The sequence below is a fragment of the Pterocles gutturalis genome, unplaced genomic scaffold (genome assembly GCF_000699245.1).
Source record: "Pterocles gutturalis isolate BGI_N339 unplaced genomic scaffold, ASM69924v1 scaffold24200, whole genome shotgun sequence".
Classification (NCBI taxonomy): Eukaryota; Metazoa; Chordata; class Aves; order Pterocliformes; family Pteroclidae; genus Pterocles; species Pterocles gutturalis.
The window spans coordinates 1-15775 of record NW_010138934.1 but is presented as its reverse complement, the minus strand read 5'-3'; the positions used below and the strand labels follow the sequence as shown (position 1 = coordinate 15775).

At 54.3% G+C, this 15775-nt stretch overlaps 2 protein-coding genes across 2 annotated transcripts; both read right to left on the bottom strand.

Moving 5' to 3' along the window:
• Positions 1-880: 880 nt before the first annotated feature.
• LOC104468911 lies at positions 881-3870 on the bottom strand. The gene is made up of 5 exons (XM_010083198.1): positions 3321-3870; positions 2241-2378; positions 1801-1862; positions 1273-1539; positions 881-925 (listed from the first exon to the last, which is right to left on the bottom strand). The coding sequence occupies exons 1-5, from the start codon at positions 3868-3870 to the stop codon at positions 881-883; spliced, it is 1062 nt and encodes a 353-aa protein (XP_010081500.1).
• A 6435-nt stretch (positions 3871-10305) lies between these two features.
• Positions 10306-13912, bottom strand: ETV7 (ets variant 7; the record flags this gene model as incomplete). Its single annotated transcript, XM_010083197.1, has 6 exons — positions 10306-10417; positions 11196-11296; positions 11444-11586; positions 12985-13092; positions 13381-13545; positions 13795-13912. Coding segments are annotated over 6 exons (747 nt in total), but the record flags the coding sequence as incomplete, so codon positions are not given.
• Between the last annotated feature and the right edge of the window lie 1863 nt (positions 13913-15775).

The following is a 15775-nucleotide window of genomic DNA, read 5'->3' as shown; positions in this document are numbered from 1 at the left end:
AACCCCCCCCCAGCCCCAAGCCGCCTTAATCCATGGCCCTTCTTAGGGGTCTGGGCAAAGATTAGCTGGGAACATTCCCAGCGATTAGGATTTAATCGCTTTGACATTTCGCATCTTCTTAGACCGCGGAGGTGAGACCCCAGCGGCCGTAAATCCACAGCCGCAGCCAGGGCAGCTCCCGCGCCGCTCGGGAATGAGCTTTACCCAGGTCTGGGTGTCAGATCAAGCTGCTTGGGCTGACAAATAAATCTCCTTCTGCTGGAAAGGGAATGGCTATAAATAGGAAAAAGTGGCAGGATGGCACGACGTGGCTGCTGTAGGACTCCCTTCGTGCCACTTTGCATCTGGCTTGAAAGGAGCAGCCCCCAACAGCTGCAGCTGCAGCAAACGTTATTCCAGGTATAACGTCCCTCCACGTCACCCGTTAGACAAGCCTGGCTGTCATTTAGGGACCAATTTATTTGAGTTTTAGGGTTGTGGGGTTTTTTTTTTCCTGAAGTGGATGCTTGGCTGACAGCAGCTACAAAAATTATGTTGTACATTCACAGCTACGTATAGAAAAGCAGGTCAATAAATAGACGTACACGAACACAAACAAACCATGAGGTCCAACCCACGCGCTCGGTGAGAGCTGAAATGCAAATACGGGGCAAAATTTGGGCTCTGGTTGATTTGCAGAGTCTTTGCCCCCAGCTGGGTGGGTTTTAAGCACTTCATGCTGCTGTGGCTGTGGCTGTCGCTGTGGTTTTCCTTCAAAGATTTTCAATCCACAGCTCGGAAAATCATCTCACATCCAAATCACCAACAGGGACTGTCCCCCCCACCAGTAAATCTGCATCCTCGGGTTCCCGGGCACCGCAGCCCATCGGAGCAGCTGATGTCAGTCTGGGCTCTCGCACTTGTCTGTGCTGAACTTCTCTCTGTCCTGCTGAGACAGAAGAAAACATCCGTGAGGTCCCTTCCCAAACGGAGCTGGTGCTGCTGGTCTTCTAGATGGCTTGAGGAGGAAATTCACCCCCAGGAAAGCTGCGGTTACACCAGGTTGCAGTGGCCAAGGTGCAAAGCAAGTCCTGCTCCTTGGGTGTGCTTTGGCCACGCTCGTGTTGGAGAAAGGCAAAGGCAGCCCAGGGCAAATCCAGCACCCAGTGTCCCCCCCCCAGTATAAGCCAGCATGACCGCCACCCACCCAGGTCTATCCATCACCCTAAAATTAAACCACTTGCCCTCACTTGCTGCTGGAAGCTCAGTCCCAGAGCCGGTCCTCCTCCTTACCTGGAGAATTTTGCTGTAGGACAAGGGTGCAAAGGAATCCTCCAGGTAGCGCGTGCCGAAGCCCATGATCCTGTTGACCGCCTGGTTGCAGATGCCGGCCACCCTGGCGGTGAGGTGCACGGCGAAGGCAAACTGGATCTCTTGGGGGTTGACGTCGGGTCTGCTGGCCATTGTCATTTCCTTGCGGACGTAGGCATCGGCCAAGTTCTTGAAGGAGCTGTAGGACATGTCCCTGAAGAACGTCCGTAGCTGTGCATCTTCCTTCAGCTGGTGAGGAAGCCAGTGAACAGACACATTACCAACAAATAACTCAGGGTGTCGTCTGTGCGCTGATGCCGTCACTCCACGCTAGGATGGCAATCGAGGGAGGACAGACAGACAGCCACGATCACACCCCGTCGGGGAATTAAAGGATGCCGTTTCCTTGATTTTACTGATCATTCACCCACACCAGGGAAATGTGCTGTATTTTACAGCAGCGTAGAGTTTACCCAAATTCCCTCGACCCCCCGGCAGCCCTGCTCTCACCTGCCTGTCCAGCTCATCTCCTGCGCTCTGGAGCAGGGCGACGATTCTCCTGATGGCTTCGTCTGCAGAGAGAGATCCCACGTTATCTCCAGCCCTTTCTCCAAGCCCCACACCCAGACCCTCTAAGGGGGCAGCGCTGCCTGTTTAAGCCCCCTGAAAAATTCCCCGAGCCCTGTGCATCCACCTCCATCCCCATTTCAGCCTGTTGCCAAGTGTCATGTTATCCTTTAGCCAGGAAAAACCACCCTCCTGCATTTCAATTTCTCTCTCCCAGCCCTGATGCTGAAAAATCTCCCTCCAAAGCTTCCTACGACTCTTTGGATGGCGTAAGCCCCTGGGGCAGGACTGCAGCAGGGTTTGGGTCCTGTACAGGCTTTGCATGGGGACAAGCCTCATGCCTATATGTTTTCTATACGTGCCGGCGATGGGGCAGCACTCACCGACCCCATCAGCGCTGGCCGGCCGCGGCGGCTCCCCGCGTCCTCGTGCTCTGCTCCCCTGGCTCTCGCTGCCCTGCACGATCAGCCCGATCTCTTCCGAGACTCGTGCGTAGTAACCGTCAGGCTGCTCCACGTCTGCTGGGGAAAAAAAAATAAAAACAAACCACATATTCAGAAGTGAGAATGATTTTTTTTCTTTTTTTGGCCATTGATTGAAAAGAAAAGCAGCCGCCGCGGTGACTGCATGTGCCCACCCTGGATCAGCGCGTGCCGCCGGTGACCGCTGCAGAGCGCAGCCCTGCTGTGGCTTTGACGGTCTCTGAACCATAACCAAGCTCCTGCGACTTGCCCCAAACCTGACAAAGCTTTGCGGAAATCCCCTCCCTGGTTTTTCAGCAGGGGAAGGGCTGGGGCAGGGAACGGGGGTGTCCCGTAGGCTCTGCCCGGACCCGTCCCTGCAGTAAATCAAAAGCAGCTTAACGCTGACCCTAGAGTGGTTGAAGATTTAATTTCGGGTCTTGAATGAAGGTTTAAACTAAACCACCATGTCCCTTGTCCCTTGAGGGGGAAAACCTGTGCTGGGATGGTCACTGCCGAGCGTCTGGCTTGGGGTAACGGGCAGACTGACCCTTTCCCGGGGCAACAGGTTGAGATTGTAGCACCGGAACCCCATCCCAAACCCCATCCCAAACCCCAGAAAGCACCAGGAGGGTGATGCTTAGGTTAGAAACCAGCACTAAACTCTAAAGCTTTCCCCAAAGAAGCCCAAGGGAGGTCCTGTTGGCAGTAGGGTGGGTTTAGGGTCAGGGTTAGGGGTGGTGGGGGTCCCACCTGGGGTGGCCAGTGCCTGGACGTGCCGCAGGGGAAGGCAGCTGGGTCGCTTGGCCTTCGTCCCGGCTGCTGCCTCTCCCCGCTCCTCCTCCACGTGCTTCTTGAAGGAGAAAACCCTCTTGAGGCTGGGTCTCTTCTTCAAGGCTCTGCCCAGCGGCGGGGACGTGCTCGAGTCCTCTCCAGGTCTTTTAGCCCCGTCCGGTTTGGAGCTGTGAGGAGCTTTGGCATCTTTTTCCTTTGCTTTTTGACCCGTATTTTCCTTCTGCTCCTCAGGGCTCTTCTTGAGGAGGAAATTCAAGACGCTTTTGAACCAGGTGCGTTGGGTTTTGCGCTGGGAAGAGTTTTTTGTGCTTTTCTTCTTGGGCTCCATCTCCTCTTTAGGGACCTCCCCAGGAGCTTTGCTCTCATCATCCAGAGTCTCATCCAGCTCTGGTGCTTTGGGTCCCTCCTCCTGGTCCTTCCTGGGGCCAAGTTTGGCACACGAATACTTGCAAAAGTCACTTTTCGACCGTTGCAGCCCACCTGCCTTCCTCCCTCGCCTTCTGCCTCCCTCCTTGGCCCCCAGCGAGGTTTCGCAGCAGCTCAGCGAGCGCCTGACGTAGATCTCCAGCACTTTCTTGGCCCCTTGCTTGTCCAGCGAGAGAATCTTGCCCGATGGCTGCATCCCCACATCACACGGAGGCTTCTCCCCAGCCAGAGCCTGCACGCTGCTGCAGAGAAAAACAACATTTTCAGCCCGATTTTTGCTTTCCCCGGGACTCTGCGCAGTCAGGTTGGACACGATGGAAATCTCTTCCATTTTGACACCCAGGAGTGCTGTGTGTGTCTGAGGCTGTTTATGTTCCCGGTAAATGATCAACCCCTTTTATAGACCTGTTGGGTATCTGAGCGCTCTTTATGCAGACTGCACACGCAGGGTTTTACGACGGGCTATAGGCACCGCTGATAAAGGAAGTGAAACCACAGCGATGGGGAGACACCCTGGGCACGTCTGAGAGGCACAGCCTGGGTATCACCCCGGGGGTTAATCCAGCAAGGGCATCACCCAGCTACCGTGGTGCCGTGTCGTCTTCTTGCAACGTGTTCCCATGCTACGGTGAAAAACTACACGCCAGGAGCACCAGACCCCGACGAATCGCACAACACGGATTTTTTATCATAGAATCACAGAAGGGTTTGGGTTGGAAGGGACCTTAAAGATCATCGAGTGCCCCCCCCTGCCGTGGACAGGGACACCTCCCACTAGCCCAGGTTGCCCAAAGCCTCATCCAGCCTGGCCTTGAACACAGCCGTGCCTTCTAGCGTCTTCCCTTAAAGTACTGGCTGCTGAAAAAACCCCAACCACTCCCCAATGAGGATGGGTGCTTCCAGCCCTTGGAGTGGCCAAGGGCAACGTGGGCTCGTGCAGATATCCTCGGTCACTGCCAATATTGGCCATCACCTTGCGATGACGCAGCCCCTCTGGGAGCTCTCACCAGTGTAGGGCTGCAAACGCAGCTCAGGGCACCCTCTCCCTGCCTTGCCCGTCACCCTTTTTGTCCACATCTACGAGCAAAATTAAACAGGAGGTGCTGCTATTGAAAAACCAGCGAGCCGTGCCTGTGCCTCGTGCTGGCTCTGCTTCAGAAACCGATTTCACCCTCAGGGAACCAGACCCAAGCCAGACTTTCCCCACCACTGAACAGCACAATGGAAGCCAACCCCAAAACCCAGCACGCTCGGACGGACAAACCTCCCTGGAGCTGGTCTAGATGAGCATCATCAACAGACAAGCACCCCCACCCACCCCAACCTGGCCTTTTTTTGGATCAAAGCAGCAAGTTTCCTTCATCCAAGCCACCACCAAAGCCACCAACACCCCGATAAATCACTCAACCAGATGTAATCACAGCAAAGCAACCAGCCCCATCCTCTGTGATTGATTCCAGTACATTGGCCGCGTCGTTCTTGATTTGCTTTTTTGGTATTTACCTTTCCATCAGTATTTCTGCCCTTCTGGTCAGATGTCAAGACAAGTGCCTGGGCCACAAGCACCAAGGGTTGCCCAGCTCTAGTTTTATAGTCCCACAGGTGAGTTCACTCCTATTTATAGCAGCCACTCAGGCAGGAGAGCAGCCAACGCTTCCGCCTGGGATCCCGCTATCACCTCCCTCGTGGCGGAAAACAAGCGGGCGTGAGTTTCGCTGGAGGAGAAAATAATTACCTTATGACAAACAGCAGCAAAACAGCGTAAAAATCACCTGTCGCCTGGTGTAAACACCAGCCTTTGAAACCAGCCACCCAAGCCAGCTGTTGGGCATTTGGGTTTGGTTTGGTTTGTTTGTTGGTGGTTTTTTTTTTTTTTTTTAAGTGGGTGCAATGCCACATATGGGGTTTTCTGGGTTGTTTTTGGAAGGAGAAGTCATAAGCTTCCCAGATAAATGGGGTTTCAGTGCAGCAAGCGGATCCTCCGCTCACATCCCAGGAGTTTCCAGGAAAGCTCTGCAGGACCGCAGACTCTCTGGGCCACGCTGCTATCGGGTTGTTGCCTAATGCTGAGCATAACTGGGCTGGAACATCTTTGAAGCCCACCCTGGGGTCCTTCTGACCCCCCCTAAAACACGAAACAGGACCTGCTCCACAACTTGTGTCCTTTGTGCCCCCGTGGCTCCCACTCAGCATTGCCCAGGAGCAAAAGCATCTCCCAGAGCCAAACCCACAAGACAGATCCACACATCCCAACATCTACAATCTGCCCCTGGGACAAACAAATCTAATTACACTTTTTTTTTTTTTTTTTCCCCCACACCATAGATCCATTTGGCCCCACAGCCATCCCCTCGCAGCCCTGTGCCCGTTGCATCCTCCGGCAGGCTGCTCCCGCCATCCTCATTGCTGTTTTGCCATCTGATGGCAATATTTCGCACTGCACCTTGCGGGGACCGTGCTGGATTCGGACACGTTTGCCAGGCGGTCGGCACGCAGGCTTTGGAAAACCCCTCGGCGAGATTTCCACCTGAGCACTGCTGTGTTTTCTCTAGTTTTCAGTGGGGATGATGTGCTGCCCCAAGTCCCTCCCAGATAATTTCTTTTTTTCCTGGTCATGGGTTCAGCTTGCAGTTGAACCGTTCCAGGATTATTTTCTTTCTGTTTCTACAAACCTTCTGTGCTGTAATTTCCCATTATCGGGAGAGACACAGTCCATTTCCCTCCATTTCTCCTAAGCCTACACCGATGAATCAGAGTCTGGTATTGATCAAGAATTACCTGGCTTTGTTTTTCAGCATCCCCATCTATTTCTGATAAATAATTAAACCATCCATCAGGAGCTCCATGCTGCTAACTAGCAGATGACCCCGTCCTTTCATAAGCAGGTCGATTCCAGAGGGTAAGAAGGAGTTTCACAATCAATTCCGTTTGGTTTTTTTCTCTGCAACATCCATCTAACGAAAAGCCACATCCACTCCAGTGATGGGGCACAGTTTGGCCAGCTCCAGTTTGGAGATCTTGCCACTGGAGTTTCTCCAAGGCTGAGTGAGAGAACTTCTCACTATTAAACTGGGAATTGCCGTTGACTTACAGCCTCTTGTTGTCTTTTCCTCTTTGTAGGAGCATTCCTGACCACAGCCTGAAGATGGGATACCCAAAGGGACCCAAATCTTGACCCGAGTTGTGATTCTGGATCCAAACCTTTATCCAAGTTCAGGTCCCTTCTAGGGGTTGGGATCTACTAAAACCTAATGGGAGGGAGGCAGAGGAAAAAAATGTTTGCAACAGACCGGAGACAAATCCAAAGCCCGTTGCCAGAGCTGGAGGAAGAGATCTGGATCCCAGTTTGTCAGCGTTTCTCACCAATACCAGGAGAGAATGAGGAAGCTGGCAGGAGAGGTGGTCACGTGGAGGGAGCACACAGCGCTGGGGGGGGATCTTCAGGCCAGCGACGCTGGAGGGAAAAGCGGAACGGAAAGCACAGGGACACAGCAGGGTAACTGCCCTATTTACAGAAACCTGCTCCAAAAGGTGGAAAAAACTAAGGGAGAGGCATTCCCACACGGAGCTGCGAGGTGTCGAGGGTTACAATGGGCTCAGAAGAAGGCAGGAGTCAAAATCCCCAAATTTCTTGGGAACAAGACAGATCCAGGGCACAGCTTGGGAGGCGGAGGTTGGGCATCAGGAAAAGCCTCCTGTGCAGGAGGGGGGGACAACCTTGGTTTGGTGTCCAGGTGGTGGGGGGGTCACCATCCTTAAAAGCCTTCAGGATTTGGCTGGCCAAAGCCACAGCAACCCCACTGGGTGTTGGAGGCACTTGTGTTTTAAGTGGACCTCAAAGGTCCCTTTGAGCCAACACCAGCCGCCCAGGTACAACATCATGTCCAGTTTCAGATCTCAACCACGATGGGGGTGCTGGGGGCTCCCCACACCAGCTGTGGTTTGGACGGACAGCACAGCCAACGCACGGCCTCAATGGGAACCTCTCAGCCTGGTCGCGTGGTGCCTCTGCTCCAAGAAGGTGGTGGGCACCAGCCACCAAAGCAAATCCTTTTTTCCTCCAACCCCGGGACTGATTTAAGCGTCTTCCCTCAGCAGACGCACCGTGCGAGGCAGCAGCGGGCATGGATAGGTGTCTGCTGATGGGCAACCCCCTGCCCTAAACACCCCCAGACCCTGGATGATGACCTCCAGAGAACCCCACAAACCTTCGGGAAAGCTCACGTGGGGCTCGGCGAAAGTCACCGGCTGCTGTGTGCTCTCGGTCCCCACACACCCACGCCAAACACCGCGGCGCAAGCAGCGGTTACTCGGCTGTTTACCGAAAGGGATGGGTCCTTGTTCCAGGAAAGCGGCAGGTTTACAGCCCTCCTGCCTCTGTTTACCGCAGGGAAAAGGGTCACATCGCCCCGGGAAGGACACGAGGGATTCCTGGGAGCATGGAAAGCGCTCATCATTGCAGCCCATCCTTGCAAAAGTGTCCTTTGATTTTCACCCTCCAAGATCCTTCCAGAGCCGTGGTGGCACGGCACGAGGAGGGTTGAGTGCTTTTGGCAGCTTCCCAACCAAGAGAGGAAATCCCCGTCCGAGTCCAGCAGGATCCTTAGTCATCACTGAAAAAAACAGGTGAAAGATGGCATCGCGCACGCTCCCTGCGGCACGGCACAAGCACCAGCGTCACCAACGGTCACCCGCTGCAACACAACAAACCACGCAGGCTGGAGAACGGTGGGATGCTCAGGAGTCATCAGGGCTGTTTCCAGGGCAAGAAAGCAGGGGGGATGTCGTGTTAGGAGAAAGTCAGGAAAAAATGTCCCCATGGGTGCGTATCCCAAGAGTGATGCTGGGCCAGGATGGGTCAGTTGCCAGGGAAGGAGCTCTGCTTCCCCACCAAAGCCATCCCCTGGGCTGGGCAGGGCTCACACCAACTCTCTGCTGGATTTCACCCCGAGAAAGGTCTGGCTTTAGTCTTCTCTGGGACAAAAAGGACCCTTTGGGGAAGGAAGGATGAGCTCCAGATGCTTCACTTCACCTTCCTGGTACAGTGCAGCATGGCTGGGTGCTGGGTAGCCTCCAGCGTGCTCTCTGAGCAGAGATTTTAGCCACCCTTCCTGGCTAGGACCTCCCAAAGGTGGTGAACACCACACTCCCACTAGACCTTCTCGCTTCCTTCTCCTCCATCGCTTGACTTGTCAAGCGCTGGTAGTTTGCCAGCGAGCTGGTGGTTTTTTTCTGGAAGCGAAACTTCTCAGCCAACATTTCCAGAGCTGTCAGACTGTTGACATTTTGCCGACCAACCACCATGTGTCCCACCACCAACTCTTGCTGGCTACAGCCCACCAGCATCTCCAGGCTCCGCTTAATGGGTGTAAAGTAGTTTTGGAGGAGCAACACCCGTTACAGCGAAAGGGACGGTAGTTTCAGGTTGGCAACAACCAGTTTTGGTGGAAACCTCCACCACCAACCCTTGACAAAGCTTTGTTTCGGGATTTGGCTTTTTGGTTGGTTTGGGTTTTTGTTGGGGGGGGTCTTTTTTCTTTTTTTCCAAGACTGACAATTCCCACAGCCCCAAAGCAGCACCAAGACAGCAGCTTGGGCTTGGGAAAGGGTCCAGAGCAGAGATACGAGGCAGCAGGGTAGTTTCTGCAGCGGTGCCAAAACAAGGTCGGAAGGAACTCACCTTTTCCTAGAAGCCATGAAATGCAATGCTGCTTCACGACACATATAGCTACCAAACACCGTGTGCTTGCACCACGTTCACCCAGCAGCTGCTGGCAGCTCGGGGTCTTGCACCCTGGTTTAGGGGCTGCCAAGCTCAGGGACATGACCTGGGTGCCCCTAGGAGCTGGCTTTAAATGAGGAAGACTTGGAGTTCCCTGTTTCAGACCTTCAGCCAGCCAAAAAGGGGGATTTTTCAACCATACACTCTCACAGGATTTTATTTCCTCAACCAAAAGCCATCTGAAAATATTAGTGGATATTTTTGCATTTAAAACACACAGACATTGCTTCTTCCAGTGCTCACCAACAGCGCCTGGTTTTCCTGCTTCGGACTCAGAGCAAATCACCCCGTGTCTGACAATGAGCGTGCTCGTACTCATTACTGGCTTTGTTTGCTTTCACATTATTTGGTCAGCTAATTACAAAAAGCCCATGGAGGGAAAGAAGTTAAACCAAACCCCAGCTTTGGACATCAGTGCAGCCTGGGGCTCTGGCCAGCCCTGATCCAGGCGGATATTTCAGCACACTCCCACTCTTAATGACAGGAGCAACCCCCCAGGAGACGGGGAGATCACAGCGTGCAGCGTGAGTCCGTTCTGGAGCCGGGGAAGTGGCTCAGCCCCAGCGCAGCGTGCTCAGGCTCAGGGCACTGCTCTCTGCAAAAACCCTTTGGGAGACGTTGGACCTGGGTCTCCGCTCGGAGCTCTCCGCTCGGGAGATCTTGCTGCAAGAACAGGACAGTCTTTACCAGCAACTTTGAACCTTAAGCATCAAATTTCCAGAGCAAAAATCTCACGTTTCCTCCCAGAGGGCAGAGGAGAAGCGAGCAGCAGAGCAGCCCGCGCATTTTCAGGGCTGGGGGACACTTCTGGGTGTGTTTTGCTAAGGAAGCCCTGGAGATGTCACAGCGTTGGCTCAGGGCAGGTTTTGAAATCCAGGATCACCTCTGTGGCCATCTGTCCGGGAGATGCGAGAGGCACCGGCACCTCCCAGCAGAGCACAGATCCGTCCACGATGCGCAGCAAACGCCGCCTTCGGACATTCCCTACGGTGAAACCTCCAGCGAGTCTTCTTTGAAATCCTCGTGGTCCTCGTTCTCCAGCTGCTCCAGTTTGCTGGATTTCTCATGGATGATCTCCCCAGGAGTCTTCAAAAACCTGCCATACATTTTTTAGTGGCTTTATGTGCATGTCCAAACCCGGAGGGGATCTGCCACCCCTGGGCTTTGCTGGGGGTCCCAGCTCTGGCTTTGCACCCAGGGTGACACAGCTCAGGACTCATCGGCCCAGTGCTGCCTTTTTAAGTCCAAACCAGTCCCAGGGAAGCAGCCAGCACCGAAACCAGGAGGGTCCTGGTTTAATTCCACCCTTTCTCCTGCCCGGAGGTGAACTTCAGACCTGGTGTCACTGGGAGCAGGATGGACCTGTCCAGCCGGGGTGGGCTCGGGGACATCTCAACCAGTATCAGCTGGACCCCGCAGGAGAGCGGATGGATCCTGACCCCGGGGAGACCAGCGGATGGGACCCACAGCCCCAGCTTGTGCAGGACAGAGCGGGGACACAAACCCACCGGGCTGGTGCATTTGCAGGGGAGGATAAAAAGAAACAAACCAGAGAGCAGCCGCTGAGGTTCTGGAAAACTAAAACCAGCCCAGGTTTTTTGCCTCAACGTGAAGGCTGATTCCAGCTCTCAGAGACGGACGCAGCCACGGCGGGACCAGCCCCTCATCTCCCTTACAGCACCACAAACCAGAGGCCAGACCCTGCTCCTGTACGTCACCCCAGCGCACAGCAAAGATGCTGCAACTCCAGCTCAGTCTGGACCACCCAGGATCCAGCAAGATGAGGCAGCTGCCAACATCTGGAGCCCAGCACCTTCCGCTGCCCCATCCACACCGTCCCAGGCAGCTCGTTTCTCCGACCTGCTTCATCTCACCTGAACAGCAGCTTCTGCCCCGGCTCCTTTTTGATGATGTTGAGTTTGTAGTAATGCCTGAGCGCTCGGGACATCTTCTCGTACGTCATGTTCATCCGGTTCTGGAAGAAGAGAAGAATTTGGTGGGGGTTGAGTAAAAGCAAGGGCCAACACCTGGTTTGGGTCTGTCTGCAGCAGGACCACATGTGGGACATTCGAGGTGGTTCTTGGACATCGCAGGTGACAAGTTTGTTCTCAATTGCATTTACCTTGTGGTTCCCCCAGAGCTGGGCGAGTCCGTTTGGGTCAACGACTCGGAAGATCTTGGCTTCCTTGTCTTCCCACCTGATGTAAGGCTCGTAGCGGCTGTCGGAGAGGAGCTGGTACACGTAATCCCACAGCAACCTGCAGTCTGAGCGGTGGGGGAGAATAAATAGTCCCAGAGCTCCCACCAAGGCACCCATGCTCCAGGGAGGGTTGGTCAGCAACAGGATTGCAGATGGGAGCAGTGATAATAAACACAAGAAGAGCCCGGAGCTCATGCGCAGCACTTTGATTGCCATGTATCAGAACACTAGCAGAAGCTACGGTTTTTCAGGTGGGGAAACTGAGGCAGGGAAGCACAGACTGATCCATAGAATAAATGGAAAGGAGACAGATGGGCAGACAGGGCAAAGCACAATCCCATTTCCCCAAGGAACCAGGCTGTAAATTCATATTTACCTGCAATTTTCCCATCCACAGGGGCTGACAGGGCTGAAGGCAGGGAGCAGTCGGTACCTGCCCTGCAGCTGCCCTCCAAGCCGTGATGGGAGAGGTTCAGCGGCTCCGGGGGGCTGCAGGACACGGGCTGTTCTGTGCAACCTGGGCAGGGGGAAACAGCAACTGAGGCAGCCTCAGCGCTACAGGCTGTCCCTGGGGGGAAAAAAACAAAACACCCTTTGGTGCATCATACAAGGTCCCAGGAGATCTTCTAAAGCCCTCAAAGAAGCAGGGAGGGACAGCCCAGGTTGGCAGACAGCCCAGGCTGGTTATCAGCCCCGCCAGAGGAGACAAGCATGAAGGAAAAGCTGGGACTTTCCTAAGGCAGGAGCAGCAGAAGGTCCAGAGAGCAGCAGGGGAAGTGCCAAGTAGGGTAAGGGACAGATGCAGAAGAAAAGCTGGAACAGAAGAACCCACCAGAGGACACAGGCTCCCTTGTAAATTGTTGTGGGAGCTTAAGATAGTCATCGCCCTACACTGGAGCCAGCAGAATTGCTCCCCCCAACTGCCCCTCACTGCAAAACCAGCCACTCATCCCCATCCCAAGCCCCCTAATGGCCCTGACCAGCCTCACCTGGAGCCTCTTCTCACCCCACCCATTGGCCTAGAAGCTCTATTTAAGCTCTGCCCCGGCCCTTCCATCCTTTTCCCAGCTATATATCAGGAGAACCAGTTTCCAGCTATGGCTGTGCCTGGCCATGGACCCTCCCTGATCCAGATCTCCCCCTGCAGACACATTCCCAGTGCAGCCATAGCCTGGCTTGGTCACCATGGACCCCCCTAGTGCTCTCTAGGCTTGGTTCTACCCAGATGTGGTTCATCACTATAAAATTCCTTGATAACCTTGGCTTTGTTGGACCTGCTTCTGCCCAGACCTGCTTCATCACTACAGCCGGGCTCTGTTGGACCTGGCTGCCCTCTCCAGGACTGCCTTGCTCAGGTAGCGTGGGATGGGTTTGGCTGGCTGAGCTTCAAACCCCAGACGCACACACCCCACTGTAGGTGAGGGCAGGCTCTGCTTATGGACAGCTGCCGCTCTCCATCGTACCTTCCCCTGGGCTCCTGGCTTCGCTGAAGGGCGAGCTGAGCAAAGGGCTGCACACCAGAGCTCTTCTCTGAGTCTTAATGTACCGGAGAATTTCATATAACACATCCCCTGCAGGGAAGGAAAGGCTGCTCAGATGATTTTGTGTTACGGTAAAGACTCTCCCAGTTGATGTTGCTGCTGAGATTTCTGTGCTACGGAGCAAGAGGTTATTCCCCAGCTCAAAGCATTTGCAGTCCAGATAGATTAAAGGAAAGAAGAGGGTTGGCCTTGCCTCCAGCACCCAACTGGCCAGGCGGAGTTCAGCCTGGTCCGCAGGGACCCACCCAGCCCCCCTCCGCAGACCACAGCTGGTCCTTTACTGGGCCAGTCCTCAAACCCCCCTGCGCTCGGTCTAACCTGAGCTGGGGGCTCGGTGTCTGAAGTCCTCCTTGGTGAGGATGCACAGGGCTTTGCCGTTCATTTCAAACTTGCTTCTGTCCGTCTGCCGCAGGGAATACTCCTCCTCAGCCCATCTGAGCCAGTGGATCACGTCGTCCTTGCTCCACAGCGAGGGCTGGATTCCTGAAACCAGGGGCAGCCTCTGAAACAACTTGGTCTTCAAAAGTGCTGAGGGGTGGGATGCTCATCTTCTCAACTTCCCCTCTACATTGAGCACTCACAGGTCAAAAATGCCCCAAAGAGAGAAAATGAACCCTGACGACTGGTCCAGCAGGGAAAGGTCCCTGGATGGGGCCCCATGGCTGTTCCCACCATGTCCCACCCCGTAAGAACACCTTTTAAGCAGTGTCACCTTGCTCAACATCTACTTACTCAGCCTGCCGGGAAGCTTGAAGATCTCCCCCTCGCTGACGGGCACGTGTCTGGCCCGGGATGGGGATGGTAACGAAGCTGCGACGACGGGGCTGGAGGAGCTGACTGCCACTTTGCCCTGGGGAAAGGAGATCAAACACATCGGTGGGGGAAAAATTCCCAGCTCTGCTCCTGCCTTTGCTTTGGAGATGCCTCCACAGCAGGAAACACTGCTCGGGTAGTTTCTCAGAGGTGCTGTCTGCAGCTCTTCCCTGCCGGCTCCAGGTCCTTTACCAGCCCCAGGATGAGGCTCTGGTTGCCCAAGACAGCGCTAGGAGCCAGAGATCCCCCTCGCTTTCTCCAGCTCTGCTCTTTAGCAGAGGTACCTGCCCTCGTCCAGGCTCTGGGCTGTCCGTCCCCACTGCCCCGGGGCTGCAGGGCAGCAGGAGATGGAGCCGTGCCCGCGCTGGCTCCCGCTCGTTGGATGCCCAGGGTTTCAGGACAGTACTTCAGTTCTTCAGAGTTGTGAAAATAAAGCTGGTAATAGTGCTTAGATTTTTTTTTTTCTTAAAAAACGCTGTTTGAAGAGATCTCTCAGATTTTTTCCCCAGTGATCATTTAGGCAGAAGTGGAAATTGCCATCCTGTAGCTTAAAGAGATGTCCACCCATCGTGCTCTCCTGCCATTAAGTCCCAACCTCTCAAGAATTATTCCTCTCGTGAAGGAGCCCCCCCAGCCCCGCAGAACGGCTGAGATGGTCCGTGCTGGGAGCAGAGACGCAGCCCCAGCGGCTCTGTGGGACTGGGGGGGGTCAGCATCACCCCGCTCTGCCCCCGGGCTCTCATCCAGAGCCCATGAGCCAGGAGCGAGCTCGGCTCCTGCTTCCAGCCCCATCCAGATCTTGAAATATTACTGGCAGCCAAGCAGATAATGTTTCCCCTTAAAAATCTATTAACGTGAATCCCAGCAATTTCTCAGCTTCATTTTCTGGAAAATTAACAATTTTGCCTGCAAATAGTATTTTTCAAAGTAGTTGCCAACTCTGGGCACCTCGCTACACCCTCAGGCAGATTTTGGAGGAGGTTAAAGCTGCCAGCGCTGTGCGTGGGGGTCAGGGAGCAGAGCCTCCCTGAAAATGAGGGGTGAAGAAAAATCAGTGTGTGTGCACTGAGAAGAGCAAACAGCGGTCGGACACGTCTTAAATGCAAAGCTGGCGTCCCCCCCAAAAGCAGGAGGACGGGAGCAAAACACTCCATCCCTCCTGGGGAAAATGCTTCCCTGGGATCCGGGGGGGGGGTTCCAGCAGGAGAAAAGCAGCAGGTTGGTGATGGGTTTTTCTTCAGGATGAGTTTTAATTTGTGTAACGATTGCTGGCTGGCTCGGGGTTGTTGGTTTCAGCAAAGTGAGCGGCTGCATAGTATCGTGTGAGGAAACCAGGGAAACTCCGGTATAAACTCTGCCGGGTTTGATAGCAATGCAAACGGTGTTTCAGATTCATTCTAAGCACTAAGCTACAGAAAAAATAAAAGTGAAAGAAATCAACAGTGTGTTCTGTCTAGCACTCCTCTTAAAAAGGTATTTTAGTTTTTTTCCCATCTCTTACAACAAGGTTTACAGTAAAAACAGGCCAAAAAATGGATGTTTTTCTTGCTCCTAAAGGTTTCCAGGGCATGAGATGGATTCTTAACTTTTATTTCTTTGTTCCAATTTTATGTTCTTGCCTTTTTTTTTTTTTTCCCCCTGCTCAGCTGCTTTCACACCTGTTTCTGAGACGGCATTTCCCTGCTTCAGGAGGAAATATTGTCCTTGGAGGGGTTCGGGTGGGAAAGCGAGGAAAGGGGGAGTGAAAGCCCACCCCCAGGTGTGCGAGAGCAGCTCGGTCCCAAACCGGGGGGACGCAGCCCCCCGGCTACCCCGGGCTCCCTGAGGCTGTCTGGGGGTGGATTGAGGGGGTCCCCGGGTCCTCGTGCCTCCCCGGGTATCAACTCCCAGCTCCTAATTA

Bases quoted from the DNA above. Each gene is read 5' to 3' on its own strand.
- LOC104468911 (XM_010083198.1), bottom strand. From the start codon at position 3,870: ATGGAAGAGATTTCCATCGTGTCCAACCTGACTGCGCAGAGTCCCGGG. The intron at 1,863-2,240 runs GTGAGTGCTGCC...CTCTCTCTGCAG, and splicing joins GGCCAGCGCTGATGGGGTCG to ACGAAGCCATCAGGAGAATC. The intron at 1,540-1,800 runs GTGAGAGCAGGG...CTTCCTCACCAG, and splicing joins GAGATGAGCTGGACAGGCAG to CTGAAGGAAGATGCACAGCT.